Source organism: Tachypleus tridentatus, chromosome 4 (assembly GCF_004210375.1).
Source record: "Tachypleus tridentatus isolate NWPU-2018 chromosome 4, ASM421037v1, whole genome shotgun sequence".
NCBI classification, from domain to species: Eukaryota; Metazoa; Arthropoda; class Merostomata; order Xiphosura; family Limulidae; genus Tachypleus; species Tachypleus tridentatus.
The window spans coordinates 44,991,580-45,013,996 of NC_134828.1; the positions used below are offsets into that span (position 1 = coordinate 44,991,580).

General features: G+C 30.0%; 1 protein-coding gene and 1 long non-coding RNA gene across 5 annotated transcripts in view; one reads left to right on the top strand and one right to left on the bottom strand.

The window, feature by feature from the left end:
• Positions 1–8,684, top strand: part of LOC143249016 (uncharacterized) — a 72,559-nt gene extending 63,875 nt beyond the window's left edge. The window contains exons 4-6 of the long non-coding RNA XR_013027353.1: positions 1,060–1,133; positions 5,477–5,545; positions 6,169–8,684. This is a non-coding gene — a long non-coding RNA (uncharacterized LOC143249016). The remainder of the gene's footprint in view (positions 1–1,059; positions 1,134–5,476; positions 5,546–6,168) is intronic.
• LOC143249011 (uncharacterized) lies at positions 7,540–16,374 on the bottom strand. 4 transcript variants are annotated; one of them, XR_013027341.1, is made up of 5 exons: positions 16,020–16,374; positions 15,041–15,122; positions 13,218–13,760; positions 11,020–11,116; positions 10,178–10,196 (listed from the first exon to the last, which is right to left on the bottom strand). XR_013027341.1 is itself a non-coding variant. In XM_076498205.1 (3 exons), exons 1-3 carry the CDS (start codon positions 12,943–12,945, stop codon positions 10,041–10,043), a joined length of 576 nt encoding a protein of 191 aa, XP_076354320.1. In that variant the 5' UTR covers positions 12,946–13,198; the 3' UTR covers positions 7,540–10,040. The 4 variants fall into 4 exon arrangements, 1 of the variants encoding a protein (XP_076354320.1); XR_013027342.1 differs by lacking the exon at positions 11,020–11,116 and having other exon boundaries at positions 9,997–10,196; XR_013027340.1 differs by lacking the exons at positions 10,178–10,196; positions 11,020–11,116 and adding an exon at positions 12,564–12,875.
• Positions 16,375–22,417: the final 6,043 nt, after the last annotated feature.

The following is a 22,417-nucleotide window of genomic DNA, read 5'->3' on the forward strand; positions in this document are numbered from 1 at the left end:
CCCACTTGCAATCTGTCACTGAATATGCTTGATCTTTGAGACATGAGGTATTTTAATGTGATGGTCATTCCCATTAATCATTGGTAAAATAGTAGCCCAAAAGTTTCTGATCAGTGTTTTAGAGACCTTTAAAACAACATTCTTAATATTATAGGATTTGACTGTGGTCTTTTGTCTTACCATGTTCTATATATATCCTTTTATTATTTGTTTAGTAAGTATGTGTTGTATAATCATTACCTAAGTTGGATACAGATAATTGTAAAACTTTTTTACAATAGATAATGACTTATCATTATAACATTTTTTGAAGATATAAATCTTTAATTCCCTTTTAAATAAATAAGCTGTAGCATTTAAGTTAACAATACTTAATTTATATTTAGTCACATAATAGTACTAGAGAACATTTATTATGTTGAGAAGAGGTTAAAAAGGATTGAAATAAATTATTTAATAACCTGTTTTTTCAATGTTAATAATAAAACAAACATAATAACAAAAGTATTATGGCCAGAGAACTCTTAAGGTACATGGAAATAGTATGTGCATAGTTTTATTTTAAAATTGATATTTGTTAAGACAGGCACTTAATTGTTTTTCTTCTGTTATTATATTATGGATGTAAAATGCTTATTTCTGTTCCTTATGTTATATTCTAATTATTATTTTCCGATTCTCCAACTTTCCAAATCTGAAATTTAAATTTGTGTTGAATAGGGATCCGAGTTCTCTCAGTGTTCTATCTAAGACGCTGATATTGTTGTGTTCATTAACGCACACAAATTATTTATTTACTTTTAAATGTTTCATGATAACAATCTTAGATTTAATTTTTTTTAATTAGGTGAAACATATACTGTCATTTCTTGTAATTTTATATAATATTTCTAAAGTATTTTCTTTCTGTATGTAAACTGACAGTGTTCATTGTTTATGAAACTATGCAATCAGGTTTTTTAAGTTTCTTTATAGTTGACTGTGTGGGAGATTGCAGTGTAATAGAGATATAAAATAGTGGTATATATAACTAACAAAAACACTTTTGTGTTGTTATAGATTGAATGAAACACTTTGTGAAGGACATTCAGGGTATGGACTTAGCAAGAGGAAAGACGAAAGCTCACTTTCAGGTTTGTGTTTTTTAGAGACCTTTAAGACAACATCCTTAATATTACAGGATTTGACTGTGGTAGTAATGGGTATTTTGTCTTACCATGTTCTAAATATACTTTTATTATTTGTTTAGTAAATATGTAATGTATAATAATTACCTAAGTTAGATACAGATAATTGCAAAACTTTTTTGTAAGGAAGATATTTCGTGGGTGTGTACATAAATCAAGCTTTCCAGTACACCCTTTTTTAAAATTTAGTATAGAAATTTAAACCTCTTGTGACATCTGAATTACTCACCAGCGTGGCTGAATCTGCTATAATATCCAGGCTTATGGAGAGTAAATTCTGTACCTTCTTCCTCCTTACAAAATTCAACACAACACATGACAGTGAATTCATTATCTGGTTCTTAATTTTATAAAGGTGTCTTCTCCATGGATATCTTGCATTCTGTTTACTGATATTGTTAAATAAGGCTTGTTTAAGCTTGTAAGTCACTATAAGGTGATTAGGTTAATATGAACAAGTCTACTATTTTATGGAAAAGGGACAGTTCAGCCAACCTTCTAAACTCTGTATCTTCATAGCTGCTTACTATTAATAGACAAGTTCTTTTGGCAGTGAATTTTATTTTTGATGTTAATAAATCAAGATTTTGGGCTGTACCCTGTATACTGGAAATTGTGACATCCTTTTCTAGCCTACCTAATTACCACCCAAATTCAATTTAATTACATTGCAGAAGAGGGCCATCTCTTGAATCAAGTTTTATACATTTCTTTATTGGTATATTGAACTGTTTTTTTTTAGTTTAGTGTTGATGGTCATTTTTACCCTTTAATAAAAATATATTCAAAAAAGATCTGTTATATCTTTCAACTGATTTATGCTAAAATATTTAGATTAATATTACAAAACACAGATTTTTTTATGCATTTTTATTAAATAGAAACTGGGTTTAAGAAAATCTCCATTAAAAAGAGAAAGAGTGTGAAATTTCTCTAATCCAAGAAGGTTTGTAATAATAATAAGCTTTGAATGCATTGTATCTTGAAGGTATCTTTAATATTATTGTAAGAGAGTAACATCTTCATGAAGGGTAGTTTTTTTGGACGGTATAATCACTGTTACTTGTGAGACTATGCATATTTATTTTACAGACCAAGAATGTAAGAATTACTAACTTCAGTATATTAAGAGACAGTTGTCCTCAGACTTTTTTTATTATTATTATTATTCTCTACATACTCAAAGTAAATATCAGTGAAAGCACTACCCTTATGTGAGATCAGTGGTTAACTTAATTTGAATGATTATTCATATCTGGATTATTTCATTTGGTTCATATATTGGCTAAACTTCTCTGTTAAGAGAAACAGTTGCACATCAAATTCCTTCTATAAAATGCTTAACAGTTTAGTTTTGAATGGTAATTTTCATTGTATCTATGATAGTGCTAAACTTAATTACACAGGATGAGAAGGCTGATCGTGGAGATCACATAACTTTACAAACTTTCTTGTTGGGGCAAAAGGACCTGTAATTATTCCAGTATGTTTAGCTATGTTTCTTACCTTGATAAACAGTTGTTGTTCAAAAATGTGGTTGTATTAATATTTGGATTGTAATTCTTTATAAGTCTAGTATATTATTTGTTTTTGAATTTCACACAAAGCTACATGAGAGCTTCCCCAATTTAGAGGGAGGGCAGCTAGTCATCACCACCCACTGCCAATGTTTGGGCTACTCTTTTACCAACAAATAGTGGGATTGACTTTTACATTATAACATCCCCATGGCTGAAAGGGCAAGCATATTTGAATCCCTGACTCTCAGATTACGAGTCAAACACCTTAACCCACCAGGCCGGGCCCCGTGTAGTATATTATTTTGTTAATAATGCTGGTTTTATTACAGTGATTGTTTTTGTTTTTCCCTAACCACAGCTTTAACATTGTGAATAAGGGAGATGGTACAGAGTGGTCTGGGGTGTGGTGTTGGGACTCTGTTCCTTTCCTAAGTGCTGTGCTGTGCAAATTGTTCTGCTTCTGTTAAGAATATTTAAGATATTTCTCTTTGAAATGTTCGTTGTTTTGACTTTACAGTGTTTAATGATCTTGTTGTTATATAAGTATTTTACCTTGCAAATGACTGATAATATAATCTCAAGTGTGAGCCTACCAGTGACAAATTTCACTGTTGAATTGTTTGAAATATTCTATGTGTAAACTGGTAGACAACTGCCAGGGAAGTAAAATCAACAGAATAAAATAGCTCGTGCTCATTTGATACACTTCACTGTGTCTTGCTGATCTAGATCTTGATGTTTCTCTTAGAGAGCAAAGGTTTCCTCCTTGCACACCTCCCATGTAAGTTAAACTTGTGCAGTCTCTTTCTGATTGTAGAGGCATGCACTTTCACATCAACAGTAGCCAGAACCTGCTGTAAATCCCGTGATGACATTTTAAAGTGTATGGAGACCTCCTATAGCATCTTGCGGTTTGCTCTCGGGGTGAACTTGCTTAGACGAGCAGACCTGGGCATGTTGGCAGTTGTTTTGAAAGTCCTCCACTTGTTGACTATTTTCCAGACAGTGGAATGGCTGATTTCAAAATCTTTTGGGATCTTTTTAAATCCCTTACCAGACTCATAAGCTGCTACAATTTTCTTTCTCAAAGCCTCAGACAGCTCTTTTGCTCTCACCATGGTGCTCAATCTCACTCCAACAGTCAGGCATGTAAATCATGCAATTTAAATCATCTCATTCTTATATTGTCTATATGTGTAAGTTATGGTCATTGTGATTTGGCTTTGATTATATCCTAATTCAAATTCTAGGTTGAATACATGATATGGATTGGATATGTAAAACAAACAAAGAAAGAACAAAAATTTAGTGTATTTGTGTGATACTTTGATGTGATCAGTGAATTGGATCCACTGATAACAGCAAATTTGTCCAGAAAGTATGTATTTAACAAGTTTTTTAGTGTATATAAAATAAGGGGCAAGTGTGTACAATTAACAAAATCTTTATTAAAATAAAACAGAAATAAACAGTTGATGTTTATGCTAAACTGTGCTTAGTTTTACAAATTTTAAAAATTTGAAAGGTTTTTTTAAGGTTTACATTTTTTAGTAACTGGTAGTATAAGGTTGGAGCAGCTTATACTTTGTGCTAAATATTGACTGTTTTAAAATAAGGCTTTTTGTAAAATTTGAAATCATCTTATTGTCAGTTAAACATATCTTGATATTGATAGATGGATGGTGTATGTATGTTTCCTCTTATGCTCTGTTAACTACTGATTTTGATATCCAATATTTGAATTTTATTTTGGTGAAATGCAATCTAGTACCATTATTTAGACACTTCTCTTTTGCAGTAAATTAATATTGGATTGGTAACTCTGTCTCTTTCTTCACTCATTCCTCAGTACAAGATGAAAAAAGCTAGCAAACGTTGTTATTTCTACCATGAAACTTGAACTGTATCAGACACTATGTAAACCTGGGAATATGTTCTAGATTAGTTGTTTCAGTAACTTGTTTATACATGTTTTGAATATAGTTTACTGACCAAGTTTACTTTTAAAGTATTCGATACTTAGTGATCTTGAGATAATATCTGGGTATTTATAATTTGAAAAGACTTCAACATAGTAACTTAAGTTTCAAAACATTTAAATAAATTATTTCATGTAATCCAAGCAATCCTTAGTTCAAATGATACTTATAGGGTAGCAATTAATGTATTCCCAAATAACCAACCTGTTTACAAATTGTTCATTATTGTGATCACATTGCACCATAGGTTTTGCAGATCCTAATATTAAACAGTGGGATTAATGATAATGGTGTTTTTAATTGCATATATTTTTTGTTACTTGTATCTTGTATTAGGAACATTGTTGTGATTCCACAAGAATTAGATGCATAACTAGTCGAGAAAAAATCATTTGAAAAAGTTAATGGGGTTCTGGACCCTACTGTTAATTTTAAGGGAAAAAAGTTGTTTTGACTATAACCATAAGTTTCAAGAAAAGTATTTATTTTTTAGTTTTTTTTCTCAAGAAGTACCTTTGTAGTTATGTGAAAATATACTTTGGATAGATATTTTACAAGATAATGTGTGTAATTATTTAAATGATGTAATAGCAATGTTTTAAGAAGTTGAGTACTAATTTCAAAATTTATTAAGAATTTCTATGGATGTATGCAGGAGATGGATAATCATTTATTAATTATGAATTTACATTTTTCATTGAGGAAAAAGGTTAGAAGTTTGTGATAACTTTTATTAAGCAAAATTCTAATCATTGTATGAATAATATTTCTTGTACAATAAATACTTTAGATTCTCCCAGTTCTTTAGTTTCAAGTAATCCACAGAAAAAAACTTGCAGGTGACGAAGAAGAGTTTAATGTAAGAACTACACTTCGTTGTTTTTTTAACTTTGTTCTCATTAAAAAAATGAGCTAATTAATGAAATAGTAGATAGTCTCTTGTTTTAGTTGAATGAAAAATGCATGAAAATATATTTGGTTTATTATGAGCAGTCTTACTGTGTTGTATATATTTAAGGTTGAAATGTATATACATGTTCTTGACTTGTAATGAGTATATTTAAAATACATATATGTTACTGAACATTTATGCCCAGTGTAAAAGAATGTGAGAGAAGTTATTTCAAACAATGGATAATTTTCACAGCTGCACTGTCTCCTATAAAATTTTTGTTGTAGTATTAGGTCCGTATTTATTTTTTAACAGGTATATTATTGTTACTCTGATCTGCTTTGCTGTTTACTTATAATTATTTTTATTACTATATCCTTTATCCTAGGTATATGCTAGTATAATAATAATTCAACTATATCTTGTTATATGTATGCTACTGAAGACAGCATTACTTGTTTAATTCTAAACTAGTGTGTGTACAATATTCTCTTGATATAAGACTGGTAACAATTTAAATCATCTCATTCTTATATTGTCTATGTGGTCATTGTGATTTGGCTTTGATTATATCCTAATTCAAATTCTAGGTTGAATACATGATATGGATTGGATATGTAAAACAAACAAAGAAAAAAATAATGTAGTGTACGTGTGTGATACTTTGATGTGATCAGTGAATTGATCACAGGAAATATGTATTTAACAAGTTTTTTAGTGTATATAAAATAAGGGGCAAGTGTGTACAATTAACAAAATCTTTATTAAAATAAAACAGAAATAAGTGATGATGTGCAGGCTGTAACAGTTGATGTTTATGCTAAACTGTGCTTAGTTTTACAGGTTTCACTCTCAGGATTGATAACTGAAATCATTTAGACTGAAACTGTTTTAGTCATAACTTATTTTACTAATTATCTTTCCCCAGAAAATATAACCATGTTTTGTCAATAATTTAAGTAACTCTCTATATGCCAAAGAGAATAACAACTATTTTTATACTTTTGACCTCGCTTTGGTTCTGGGTTTTCAGACCATGACAACATTTCTATATCATCTAGAACTTCAACAACAAGGAAGAACCAACAGTGTATAGCATTACCAGTTCATGGAATCGGAGAAGTTGGTATGTATATGTAATAAAATATTGGAAATGAATATTACTTGTTAGTAATGGAGGGTTAATAAACAAGTTAGCTGGCAACAGTTTAACATATTTAGCAAAGTTATGAAATGGATTGAAACTAAAGTGAAAACAAATTTTAATGTCATAAAACAATATATTAATTAAAGCAAAGAGGAAAGAATATAATATTTTAAATTCAAAAAAAGGGAAATAATGAACGTATCAGAAGCATTAAGCTAAAAAGATCCTAAAGGGGAAACCATACTTTTACCTCACTATCAAATTTTACCCATTTAAAAATGTAAAAAATTTGGCATTTTGCCACATATTTTTCTTCTTTGTAACAATGTACACTTTTTAAACTTTTAAATTTATTTTGTTTAATCTTTTTCGTACCATTCCCCAGTGTCACGATGATATATCTGTGAAATTACATGCAGCTTGCTTTAAATTACAAATTATGTTACCCATGAGCTATTACAACCTGTTCTTGTGCCTTTAGAACCATTTTTTATATTATAATTTTACTTACTCTAATCTTAACTAACCTAACAAATACACCACCTATCTATACATGTCACCTATACACCTATACATGTCAATTACTTTTACACTTATGCCTAAATAACAAACATTAAAAAAAGAAATAAAGTACTCAACTAATCTCCTGTTTTTTTCTTGAACTATTCTATTTGTTAGCTCTGTAACCAAACAAATTTCATACTTTTTTGAGGGGTGGTGGATAAAATAGGGTTGATGAGTTGGTTTGTAGATGTTTTTGAATTTCACACAAAGCTACTCGAGGGCTATCTGTGCTAGCCATTCTTAATTTAGGACCAACGAATAGTGGGATTGGCCAAAAGGGCGAGCATGTTTGGAATGAGAGGGTTGCGAACCCATAACCCTCAGATTACAAGTCGCACTCCTTAACACGCGATTTACTTCTACAGCTATTTATTGCTGTTTAGCCATAACTAACATTTAAAAAAAAAAAAGGGGGTTATCTATGCTTATACTTTTACAAAAAAGCTTCTCCTAACATCCCACAAAAATCAAAGCACTAAGTGATGGAGATGACACAGAAAGAAGCTGAGCTATAAATACATCAGTACCTTAAAACGATTCTCTGCCTTACTGTCAGTATATTTGGGATTTTTCAAGAAACTGAGCAAATTCTGTCACAAGAAAATTTCCACAGAATGAAGATGAGTTTAGAATAGGAATGGTAAAATGAAATACTGCAGAAATATCTAATAACAATCTATATCCATATACAAACTTCTAACATTATTTAATAATCAATATATTGTTGTATTTGTCTACTATTGTATTTTCAATCTTATCTGGTGCTCCTTTGCATTAAGGTGCAAGAAATATTACATAGTTATACATTTCTTTAACTTCGGAGAAAATTTTTTCTTTATTTTTCTTGCATTTCAGCAAGAAATAAACAAAAAATAATCCCTTCACCAAAGCAGCAGTATTTATTTCTCGTGCAAAAAATTTTGTTTTTAAAATTTGGTTGTAACACTGAAGTTTTTCCAAATCACTAAAATCAAATTAAATTTGGGTGGAAATTAGGTAGGCTAGAAAAGGATGTTACAATTTTCAGTATACAGGGTACAGCCCAAAATCTTGATTTAATAACATCAAAAATAAAATTCACTGCCAAAAGAACTTGTCTATTAATAGTAAGCAGCTATGAAGATACAGAGTTTAGAAGGTTGGCTGAACTGTCCCTCGTCCATAAAATAGTAGAATTATTCATATTAACTTAAACACCTTATAGTGACTAACAAGCTTAAACAAGCCTTATTTGACAATATCTGTCCACAGAATGCAAGATATCCATGGAGAAGACACCTTTATAAAACTAAGAACCAGATATCATGTGTTGTGTGGAATTTTGTAAGGAGGAGGAAGAAGATACAGAATTTACTCTCCATAAACCTGGATATTATAGCAGATTCAGCCACACTGGTGAGCAATTCAGATGTCACAAGAGGTTTAAATTACTATACTAAATTTTAAAAAAGGGTGTACTGGAAAGCTTGATTTATGTACACACCCACGAAATATCTTCCTTACAAAAAAGTTTTGCAATTATCTGTATCTAACTTAGGTAATTATTATACATTACATATTTACTAAACAAATAATAAAAGGATATATATAGAACATGGTAAGACAAAATACCCATTACTACCACAGTCAAATCCTATAATATTAAGGATGTTGTCTTAAAGGTCTCTAAAAAAACACAAACCTGAAAGTGAGCTTTCCTCTTGCTAAGTGCATACCCTGAATGTCCTTCACAAAGTGTTTTTGTTAGTTATATATACCACTATTTTACTGCAATCTCCCACACAGTCAACTATAAAGACACTTAAAAACCTGATTACATAGTTTCATAAACAATGAACACTGTCAGTTTACATACAGAAAGAAAATATTATATAAAATTACAAGAAATGACAGTATATGTTTCACCTAATTAAAAAAAATTAAATCTAAGATTGTTATCATGAAACATCTAAAAGTAAATAAATAATTTGTGTGCTTTAATGAACACAACAATATCAGCAAGTCTCTCAGATAGAATACTGATCCACGTCTTTCTTGACATACAAACATATTCTTCCTATTATTGACAGAAAATGAACTTAGCACTACTCAGAGAGCTCGGATCCCTATCAACACAAATTTAAATTTCAGATTTGGAAAGTTGGAAAATAACATAAGGAACAGAAATAAGCATTTTACATCCATAATATAATAACAGAAGAAAAACAATTAAGTGCCTGTCTTAACAAATATCAATTTTAAAATAAAACTCTGGACATAATACTTTTGTTATTATGTTTGTTATATCATTAACATTGACAAAACATGTTATTAAATAATTTATTTCAATCCTTTTTAACCTCTTCTCAACATAATAAATGTTCTCTAGTACTATCATGGGACTAAATATAAGTTAGGTATTTTTAACTTAAAATACCAGCCTATTTATTTAAAAGTAAATTAAAGATTTATATCTTCAAAAAAGTCATTAAGTTATACCTATTACTAAAGTTATATTTGACACTGTGACCTGGTCCTGTATTCAACCTAGGACGAAGAGTGAAGAGAGTTTCTCAAACGTTCCAGGCATAAACTTCATGATGGTGGCTTCTAAGTAGCTTTGTTGTTCTGGAGCATCATGTTCTACAGAGTGAAGTTAAAATTACTTACAAAAGCAGCAATCCATCAGTAATGCACGAATTGAAATTGTACAATACTTTTGTAAGAGTGATCACAGAACTTCACATGTAGATGGTGTAGGTAATAAAAGGTCTATATACCATCTTCTCCTAACATACTGTGCCCATACATATGGGCTACTTTTCCTGAGGATAAGAAACCTCCTTGTTTCCATATGTCTTCACTAGCTTCCGGTACCAGCAACTGGTTACACATACGAGATTCATGCAAGTCTTGAAGAAGAAGAGTCTGTGATAATACAAAAAATATTAATGATCTGGAAAAAAAATTGTAGGAGTGAAAATTCACATAATTGTAATATCTAATATAAGACTTTGTTCTCTGCAAGCTCAGTTATGCCCATTTAATAATGATATGCCAACCCAAAATGCATTATTCCACTTCAAAGACACATACTATTCAGAATGATATAGAAATAACATCTACAGAGGAAATGTATTTCAACTTCAAATAATAATATATAAAAAAGTATACTGTATATGCAATAAATCAAGCTGTGAATTGCTAAAATAGCTCTGAAGTGATCAAACTGAGTAAACAGTGAAAATTACAAACGACTTGGTGTTAAAATATTCATACTGCCAAGAAGTAAATGACACTTGTTGCAAACTGTCACAAGTTAGAGAAACTATACTTGTCAACTTTTATTAGTTTACATACATACGTGCTAGTGTATTACGAGTTAGTGTATTATTTACTTAAATTTTAAAATATTCCTAAAGAATTACTTTATAACAAAAATAATAGTAAAATAGTTAAACATATATAAAAGTCAGTGACAAACATAAGCCCCTTTGGTTATGTTTGTTAATTAATTAATGTTTATACATTAATAAATTATACACTCAAATATTAATCAAAAAGTCCTGTTTGATCATAAACCCTGTTTAAAATACCAAACATAAGCTTCTCTGCATTAATTATCAACATCTGGATATACCAACAGTTCAAGTGGAACATCTCACTGGCTGCAAGACAAAATTCACTTGTCACTTTATATGTATGAGTAATATAATACTTAAAATAATATGAAATGTCATCAACTATTTACCTGATTTGCAACATTGCATATATCTTTAATGATCTGTACAACTTGTGAAAAAATCTCCTTACACTGATGAAGCTCATCATCTTCTTGTTCTCTGTGACTGAATTAAAAACATGTTTTGAAACTACTCTTCAAATATACTGCTATTATAAAGTCTTAAAAAGCTAAAAAAAATTCCTGCACAGATATATGGACTTTATTTGTGATCTGCAACAGTGCTTTTGTTCAAAGCATTGTAACATAACAGAGCAAAAAATCACATAAAAATACCAACAAGAAAATCTAAATCAGAGCTTGTTTGATAACAAACATTAAAAAGAAAAGTTCACTTTCTGAAAAAATGTAGTTTAGGACTTTCTCTTTTCATTATTTTTTTGCTATCTTAAATGATTATTAATGTTTTAATAAGCAACATTATGGTAAAGGTAACAAAATTCAAAATATTCCCATACACAAAGTAACTACATAATATTTCCTGTTATTTGTATTATAAGAACAATATTTAGACTTGAATGACTTAAAGGAAAAAAACTTTCAAAGGGAATTATTTAACCAACTTCTAATAACTCCTAGTATATAGTACTAAATCTTGTTGTCTGTTGGTAAGCAAAGCTACACAATGGGTTATCTTGCCCACCATGGGTGTCAAAGCTTAATTCCGTGTTATAAGTATACTCAGAACTGTGTTAATAGGTTGCAGTACTAGATTAATATAATAATCACTAAATTATACACACATTTTGCTAAACTGCATTACCATTAAGTTCTTTTCCAGTTACCAATAAAAAGTTTTAATTCTAAAACAAAACCTGAAACACATCACAATACTGAAATCTGATTAAAGATTTCTATTAATGATTGTACATTACTAATTTGTTGGATTCAACATAAGAAAAACTGAGCAAAACTTGTACACATCCAACATTTCATACTAACCGTATATGACAGTATACATAAACATAATCCTGCAGAACTTTCAGAATAAACCAAAATAAGAGGACATCTGGTGTCAAGAACATTCAACCAATACGTCACATCACTACTGTCCCCTTCAGTAAATATCCCTTTGCAAATATCGTTAGCAAGAAGTGTATATTGAGTGATTTAGAAGCTGATAATGATGAAGCAATGCAATAAGTAACCAATCTATTAACAAAACACAACATGTACTCACATTCCAATAATGTTTATATGGTAAAAAATAACCTAAACATGACTGGCAATAGGAAAAATTAATTATAATACTCTGTCCTTATACTAATTTAATATTGATGAAATACTTCTAAATGTCAAAAGTTATTAATACTTCTAGTTTTAATTTTCCTATAACTGATTTGCAATTGCAATGAATATTAAAATTGTCAAATATAAGAATATGACTTTTAAAAATATAATTCAAATACTTTTTCACACGAGTGAATAACAAGGATCCATTTTATAAAAGAATCAAGTAAGCAGTCTATGAATGTTTACAATAACCCAAAATTACATATTTTATAAAATACTTTTCTGAAGTTTTAATATATTACTTGTTTTCAACAGTATAAACAGTATTTGTTGTCTTCCATAATGTAACACTTAGATTCATTTCCAGAAAAACTCTAACCTAACATCTTCACTTCTAATAAACCTCCAGACTTCAGTATCATGGAATAAAACAGGAGTGGAACGTAAGGAATCCTGTGTTCCCTGTAGCTGTTGTACAGCTGCATGAACAAGAGCTCCAGGAAACTCAACAGGATTGGATTCACCAGAGAAGGGACTGATACTGTCAGACCTATCACAAACAGCACTGCCACAGGTGACATTATCAACTGCACTAGTACTTAGTAAAATTGTGAGCTGCTCTCCAGATTTTACTGCAGAAAAATGTGGAAAATTAATAAAGATTTCATATGAGTTTACAGTTAATGTATGTAAAAAAAACATAACTATTAATAACACAAAAGTTTTTATACAACAGGCTTCTTCAGAATGTGATAACAAAAGCTACTTAAACAGCAACAGTCTGAGATAATGCTTTATCTCAGACTCAAATGTATTAAAAAACATATTAACCTTATTGTGAAAACATAAAAAAACAAAGGTACTGTACCTCATTAATCTACCATCTTTAAACTATTAAAAAAGTTTTCCTCATAAGTGCCAACTATTTAAGAAAGAAGTCTTTATTATATAAAATAAAACAGATTTTTAAATACCTTTGTAATTGCTATTTCTGAGCAGAAAGTAACAGGAGTTTCTGTTACTGACACAGATTCAGAAACCATGGTTGAAGACTCTCCAGGTATCATTGATGCAGAGCTTGAAGCACAACGTTTTTGGACGATACTTTTCTCACTGGACGTGACCGGTTTAATTCAGTGGTCTCATTTTCTTCAGTTTCTATACCCTTGTCTTCATCTCTGACTGACAGAATTAACATACTTATCATCAATATTCCTTTCCATTATCAGTGGCATTCCCATAATCTGATTATCATCCTCCATTTCACCAGATTTATTTTGTCTTCTCAATAGCCCTCTGTTGGAATTCTGATCCAAAAGAGGAAATACTACATTTTGTAATTCCCAACTAGCCTTCGTTAGCACTGGAAAATGTGGAACCTCTACTAAACCCAGTGGAGGCACAAGAGATCCAAATGAACGATCTGCATGTTCTTCAGACTCAGAGTCTACCACAGGATACTAGTATTCACCTAGCTTACTTAAATGATAGCATGGAAGGGTCATCTGTTTTAGCACCTACAGATGAAAATATGTAAAGTATGCAATACTGAAATAATTTACATATTATTTCTCTTAAAGATAGAAGATGAACAAAATTCTCCTATAATGTTTTAAAACTTTAATTCCCTATTACATATACATTGATAAGAATAATTACAAGTTTATAATACATAAAATATTACCTGAAGTAATGTTTTTATTTTCAAATAACATATTGCAAAAAACAATAGCATTAAGAATTTCACAAAGGCAGAAAAAATTGCAGGATCTTGTATATTATACCAGCTATTTTTATTTTATTTTTACATAAATAATTTATATATTTCATCAGCATGGAAAGGCTGGTTTTGTACTTGCATTACATTATATCAACATTTTCCTATGATGAAAATGTATTTTAACAGATTATTACACTTTTTCACAATATCAGCTTTTCTTAACTTGTACTGCCCTCTATATGCACAATTTTTCACCCACTGCAAAACTATTCTCCCAATAACTCCATGTTTTCATGTCAGGCAAAAGAGCATGTAACAACTCTCCATTAATAGGATTGTGACAAATCCTAGTACAGCTGACTCCTATGCAGCTTGGTTCAACTTCACTAAGACTGAGTAACATTGTTGAATGTACAAGACTGTTTAGCAAGAGTGCTGTTGATTGGTTCAGTATTTTTTAAATCAGGTAGATTGTCAGTTTATTTATCCCCAACAAGTCACAGACAAATACTGTAGAAAAATACCAACAAGGAGCTAAGGTTAGAAAGACAAAATTTCTCCTATATTAAACACTAACTACTGAAGATCAATCCATTACAACAAACAAAAAGTGTTAAATATTTTCATTTCTTCAAATACATTTTCTTCTACAAGAAATTTTTTTAAAAAATTAGTGATGCAGTAAATATTGTAATCAATGTCAATACCATGTCTATTGGTATGGTATCTTCATGCTATTTCACTGTTAAGAATTACAAATTCCAATTTTCATTTTGATATCAAAAATACAAGTATAAACATGTAATTTTGTTCTATTATGGCACACATTTCCATATTCTTTATAGTGGTTTAACCTAGTTTTCAAGTACTTCAAATAAGTTTTTTTTATCTCTAAGATTCCTGTAACCAATACAGCAAGATTAGATAAAATGGGTATGTGTGGGGATGAGATATATGGGTATGAAAAACTATTTTCATACGGTGTGAAAAAAATATATTACATATTTTTGTTTTGTGACATTAAAGTTGTTAATACTATAATAAAATTGTTTATACATTTGAAGTAAAGATTCCTACCCTTTGAATACACATTTTCATGGTCTCTTGTTCAAAACTTGGCAGATGACTGAGCTGATGGCATGCAATCTCTGTCTTTATGCTGAAAATTAAATATTTAAATACAGATATTACAAGCTCCTAAAAATATTTAACCTCCACACACACACAATATTATATATATATATTTTAGTGAAATTAAATAATTACATCTAAATAAATCAAATGAGTAAAAAAATCATGAGGAACAACTGCATTAAACAACCTCTGAGTAATTATGTTATAACCATAAATTTTAAGCCATAAACAATACACATTAAAATTAAACTAAATATATGCTGCATATTTTTAAAAGGATCCTACAGTACAAGCTTAAACACAGGATTATAAATTGTATCTTACGTTTTGGAAGTGGCTGAAAAAGTAGGACCCACATCTATCAGTCTTAACCTCCATTTTGCTACTCTCACATAAGAAGATTAGAAATTTAGAAATTGAGAGAGAGATGTGGGTGCTCAAGCCCACAATGTCCCACATCTATATCACCTTTCACTGCTTGCAGACAGTTGTGACAAGGTGACTGCTCTCCCAAGTTAAAATGAGAAAAAACAAAACATAAACATAAAAACATGAAAAATAAATAAAGTAAAAAAATGAAAATAAGGTACAACAATTTGAAATAAGTAAGATAAAACTTCTCTTGAAGTTAGCATTCCTGCCCCCAGTATGGTAGAGGCACTAATTAACATGACATCAGTGAAGTAATAGTTTACTATGATTGTCATGTTTTTATATGCAGCTTAAGGTGAATATCTGCATAAAGTAGTGCCAAGTTTTAGATGACCTTATTTTTTAACAAAAAATAATTTTTAGTAGAATTTCACTTCATGCATATATATATAAAATATACATATGTATGTAAAAAATACATACATAGAATCAGGTTAAAAGCTAAAGTACTCATCAGTTTTATAAAAATACTGTAAACAAGGTTGTTTACTCTGAACGAGATGCTGACAAATCATCCTCGTCTTCATCAATAGATTTCAAAGGTTCAGACTCTGGCATTGGTGGGGTGCTACAATAGGACACTGTACGCACAGTATTATTCCATTCTACCAGTTCCTCCATTTCAGGATGTAAAGTCAAGCACAACACATCAAGTGTTATCTGAAGATCATCCAGATCAATATTGGAGCCAGGCTCCTCTAATAAAGAAATTTCTTCCCTAAAGAATAAACACATTGTCTCTAAGTTTTTTCCATGTATTCCTGTCAAATCTTTCACACTGAAAACAAAATACAATTCTATTATGCCCTGCTTCTCTTTAATCATGACTACTAATAACATCAGTTATGAAGCTACTGTATTAAAACACCACATACTCAATGCACAAAACTATAAAAATTACACAAATGAACTAATAAAATTTGAGAAACATGAATGGGTAATAAAAAAAACTTTAAAGTTTGTTGTGGTTTGGATTCATTAGTAAAACTATGTATTACTTTACAATATTGATGCATTTAAATGATACAGGTCACAGTTAGGTTCAAACTATGGCTTATGCATTAATATTCTACACTATCATTTTCAAATATACTTATATTAGTTGATATCAAGAGGATTTGAAGTTCCTCATTTAAACATAGTGAATAAAGTTATGGAAATAAATATAACAACATTGGGAAACAATGTTTTACCTGAAAAATTTGATTCAAGTAAACTTAGGAGCTTATTTAGGTCTACGAACTTACAACAGGCTGAACTATAATGGCAGTATACGATGATATAAATGCACATATTAGTACTTTGCAAAACACCTGGATAACATAATGCACATAAACTATTAATGAACGTTAATGAAATCTTTATCCAAATGCTCTGTAGCATGTCACACAATGCTAAGGATTGCTTGGTTGCTGTTTATTTATGTAAATCTATGTTCCGTCAGTATGTTCAGAACAACGATTTAGACAAGATAAGGCAGAACTGGTAGGTTTTCTACATTGGTAGGTTTTAATACATTCCTGCTATTATAGTGCATCATAACTTTTGTTAGCTCTCCAACATTGCTGAAGAAAATATTTCAAAGTTGCATAGATTCACCCCCATAATTTCTAAGTCAAAATAAGTAAATATGCCATCTATTGGATTTCCTAATTTCATTTCTATTACAGATTTCAGCCTTTCCTTTTTGTTGCTTCCCCACATAAAAGAAATTTATGCAGCTACATTGTACATATACTGACCCAATTTGTATTGAAGTTATGTTATTGAAAAGACCTCTACTACAACATCTCCTATCCTCCAAAGAAAATATCATTTGAGATCAATGGTGGAAAGCATGAACGTTTTTTCTCGACTGAGGTTGTTATAATAGTAGTTACTTCCAAAAGCTGCAAAATTTCTTCCATACAGCACTGACTGAATACACAGTTTGGCTTCTGTCTGTCACACACAACGACCTCATCATCATATCTAATAGAAATAACATGCCTGACATAAGGTATTACCTTCCCAGAAACTTAGCCTTTTTCAACACACATATTGGAAAAATGATATTGATAGCTTTTTCATACACTCAAAGTATGGTGTAGCACTCACCAATTGGACTGATGGCAACAGGTCACATCAACATAGACATTTTACTTTATTGTCAGTATCTGAATTGTCTTTGGAACAGCTAGGATGTGTTGTACAAAATCTTTTGCCGATTTTTTGTATGTAATTTTCTTATTCCATTTTATACAGATACTGTTTTTAAATAAAAGAAAATTAGAGGAGTGATGCATACAAGATCAGCAGGCTAAAAAAATATAAAACACAAAAATGAGATTTCCTTAGCAAGACTTTACTCTAAGTATCAGTAATGAACCAGTGTCAAAACTCCAACATTTCGCATTTTCTTTCTGTATACAAACTATCAGAAAACTGGATGAAAATCAATAACCAAAAATAGCTGCACTATGTGAAAGTAGCAGAACAGTTCTATGCACAGACTGCCTCAGGAGGTATATACTGCTAAAGATGATGTCATAGCATACGGTACAATGATAGGGGCAAACTGCTGAGCCACTATGACACTTTACAGGTGAAATTTCTTATGCCAATATAACATTTAACAATGGAAGTTGTCTGCTGCCACAGAACGTGTTGTTAAGAGATGTTATACAACATCATAGTTTGAGTGTTGCTCAATGTTGTTAGGAGACACTGTTCCGCAAAATAAAAAATGATGGTGCAACTGTCTTAGGGGATAGAGTGATTTCATAGTTTGATACCACTATAAGTTACTACAGGGAGACTCTGTTGCTAAGCAGATGGTTTTACTACAGGCAGGCAGTGTTAACTAAGGTTAATGATGCAAAGGCAGATGGTATTTCTATAAATGCATAGTTCAACAGGGTGAGGATCTCAACGTGAAATTAGACCAACAACAATAAGGTCTAGATTTAATTATATGTCCTAAAAAGTTACAAATAAACCCATTGTGTATTATATAAGGCACTATTAGATATTTGTTTTTATTAAACATACTATCTTAATTTAACCATTATATATTGCTCATCTTAATTAAGGTATGCACATCTGACCAAAATGTTTATGGTTTAAAATATTTTATATATGTACAAAACACTCTGGATTCTTACAATACATTTAAATTCCTGATTTTAGGCTATTACTTACAAAAACACAAAATTGTAGAACACAGTATCTTACCAAGACAGGTGGGCAGAGATTTTAAAGAACAGTTTCCAACATTACGATTTGTTCGAACTGAGCAAATGAAATGTAAACCTTAAAAAAAAACTTTCAAATATTTTAAAATTTGTAAAACTAAGCACAGTTTAGTAATAAACATCCACTGTTACAGTCTGCACATCATCCCTTATTTCTGTTTTATTTTAATAAAGATTTTGTTAATTGTACACACTTGCCCCTTATTTTATATACACTAAAAACTTGTTAAATACAGTACCCCACACTTCCTGGACAAATTTACTGTTATCAGTGGATCCAATTCACTGATCACATCAAAGTATCACACACATACACTACATTATTTTTTTCTTTGTTTGTTTTACATATCCAATCCATATCATGTATTCATCCATATCATGTATTTTCCTAGAATTTGAATTAGGATATAATCAAAGCCAAATCACAATGACCATATAGACAATATAAGAATGAGATGATTTAAATTGTTACCAGTCTTATATCAAGAGAATATTGTACACACACTAGTTTAGAATTAAACAAGTAATGCTGTCTTCAGTAGCATACATATAACAAGATATAGTTGAATTATTATTATACTAGCATATACCTAGGATAAAGACACCAACCAAATGAATAGTATTAAAATAATTATAAGTAAAGAGCAAAGCAGATCAGAGTAACAATAATATACCTGTTAAAAAAATAAATATGGACCTCATACTACAACAAAAAATTTTATAGGAGACAGTGCAGCTGTGAAAATTATCCATTGTTTGAAATAACTTCTCTCACATTCTTTTACACTGGGCATAAATGTTCAGTAACATATATGTATTTTAAATATACTCATTACAAGTCAAGAACATGTATATACATTTCAACCTTAAATATATACAACACAGTAAGACTGCTCATAATAAACCAAATATATTTTCATGCATTTTTCATTCAACTAAAACAAGAGACTATCTACTATTTCATTAATTAGCTCATTTTTTTTAATGACAACAAAGTTAAAAAACAACGAAGTGTAGTTCTTACATTAAACTCTTCTTCGTCACCTGCAAGTTTTTTTCTGTGGATTACTTGAAACTAAAGAACTGGGAGAATCTAAAGTATTTATTGTACAAGAAATATTATTCATACAATGATTAGAATTTTGCTCAATAAAAGTTATCACAAACTTCTAACTATTTTCCTCAATGAAAAATGTAAATTCATAATTAATAAATGATTATCCATCTCTTGCATACATCCATAGAAATTCTTAATAAATTTTGAAATTAGTACTCAACTTCTTAAAACATTGCTATTACATCATTTAAATAATTACACACATTATCTTGTAAAATATCTATCCAAAGTATACTTTCACATAACTACAAAGGTACTTCTTGAGAAAAAAAACTAAAAATAAATACTTTTCTTGAAACTTATGGTTATAGTCAAAACAACTTTTTTCCCTTAAAATTAACAGTAGGGTCCAGAAACCCATTAACTTTTTCAAATGATTTTTTCTCAACTAGTTATGCATCCAATTCTTGTGGAATCACAACAATGTTCCTAATACAAGATACAAGTAACAAAAATATATGCAATTAAAAACACCATTATCATTAATCCCACTGTTTAATATTAGGATCTGCAAAACCTATGGCGCAATGTGATCACAATAATGAAGAATTTGTAAACAGGTTGGTTATTTGGGAATACATTAATTGCTACCCTATAAGTATCATTTGAACTAAGGATTGCTTGGATTACATGAAATAATTTATTTAAATGTTTTGAAACTTAAGTTACTATGTTGAAGTCTTTTCAAATTATAAATACCCAGATATTATCTCAAGATCACTAAGTATGGAATACTTTAAAAGTAAACTTGGTCAGTAAACTATATTCAAAACATGTATAAACAAGTTACTGAAACAACTAATCAAGAACATATTCCCAGGTTTACATAGTGTCTGATACAGTTCAAGTTTCATGGTAGAAATAACAACGTTTGCTAGCTTTTTTCATCTTGTACTGAGGAATGAGTGAAGAAAGAGACAGAGTTACCAATCCAATATTAATTTACTGCAAAAGAGAAGTGTCTAAATAATGGTACTAGATTGCATTTCACCAAAATAAAATTCAAATATTGGATATCAAAATAAGAAGTTAACAGAGCATAAGAGGAAACATACATACACCATCCATCTATCAATATCAAGATATGTTTAACTGACAATAAGATGATTTCAAATTTTACAAAAAGCCTTATTTTAAAACAGTCAATATTTAGCACAAAGTATAAGCTGCTCCGACCTTATACTACCAGTTACTAAAAAATGTAAACCCTTAAAAAAAACCTTTCAAATTTTAAAATTTGTAAAACTAAGCACAGTTTAGCATAAACATCAACTGTTTATTTCTGTTTTATTTTAATAAAGATTTTGTTAATTGTACACACTTGCCCCTTATTTTATATACACTAAAAAACTTGTTAAATACAGTACCCCACACTTCCTGGACAAATTTGCTGTTATCAGTGGATCCATGTAGATTTGTGCAAATTCAAAAACAAATAATATACTAGACTTATAAAGATTTACAATCCAAATATTAATACAACCACATTTTTGAACAACAACTGTTTACCAAAGTAAGAAACATAGCTAAACATACTGGAATAATTACAGATCCTTTTGCCCCAACAAGAAAGTTTGTAAAGTTATGTGATCTCCACGACCAGCCTCCTCATCCTGTGTAATTAAGTTTAGCACTATCATAGATACAATGACAATTACCATTCAAAAAACTTAACTGTTAAGCATTTTATAGAAGGAATTTGATGTGCAACTGTTTCTCTTAACAGAGAAGTTTAGCCAATATATGAACCAAATGAAATAATCTAGATATCAATAATCATTCAAATTAAGTTAACCACTGATCTCACATAAGAGTAGTGCTTTCACTAAGATTTACTTTGAGTGTGTAAAGAATAATAATAATAATAAAAAAACTCTGAGGACAACTGTCTCTTAATATACTGAAGTTAGCAATTCTTACATTCTTGGTCTGTAAAATAAATATGCATAGTCTCACAAGTAACAGTGATTATACCGTCCAAAACAACTACCCTTCTTCAAGATGTTACTCTCTTACAATGATATTAAAGATAACTTCAAGATACAATGCATTCAAAGCTTATTATTATTACAAACCTTCTTGGATTAGAAAAATTTCACACTTTTTCTCTTTTTAATGGAGATTTTCTTAAAACCAGTTTCTATTTAATAAAAATGCATAAAAAATCTGTGTTTTGTAATATTAATCTAAATATTTTAGCATAAATCAGTTGAAAGATATAACAGATCTTTTTGAATATATTTTATTAAAGGGTAAAATGACCATCAACACTAAACTAAAAAAAACAGTTCAATATACCAATAAAGAAATGTATAAAACTTGATTCAAGAGATGGCCCTCTTCTGCAGTGTAATTAAATTCAATTTGGGTGTTAATTAGGTAGGCTAGAAAAGGATGTCACAATTTCCAGTATAAAAATAAAATTCACGGCCAAAAGAACATGTCTATTAATAGTAAGCAGATATGAGTTTAGAAGGTTGGCTGAACTGTCCCTCTTCCATAAAATAGTAGAATAATTCATATTAACCTAAACACCTT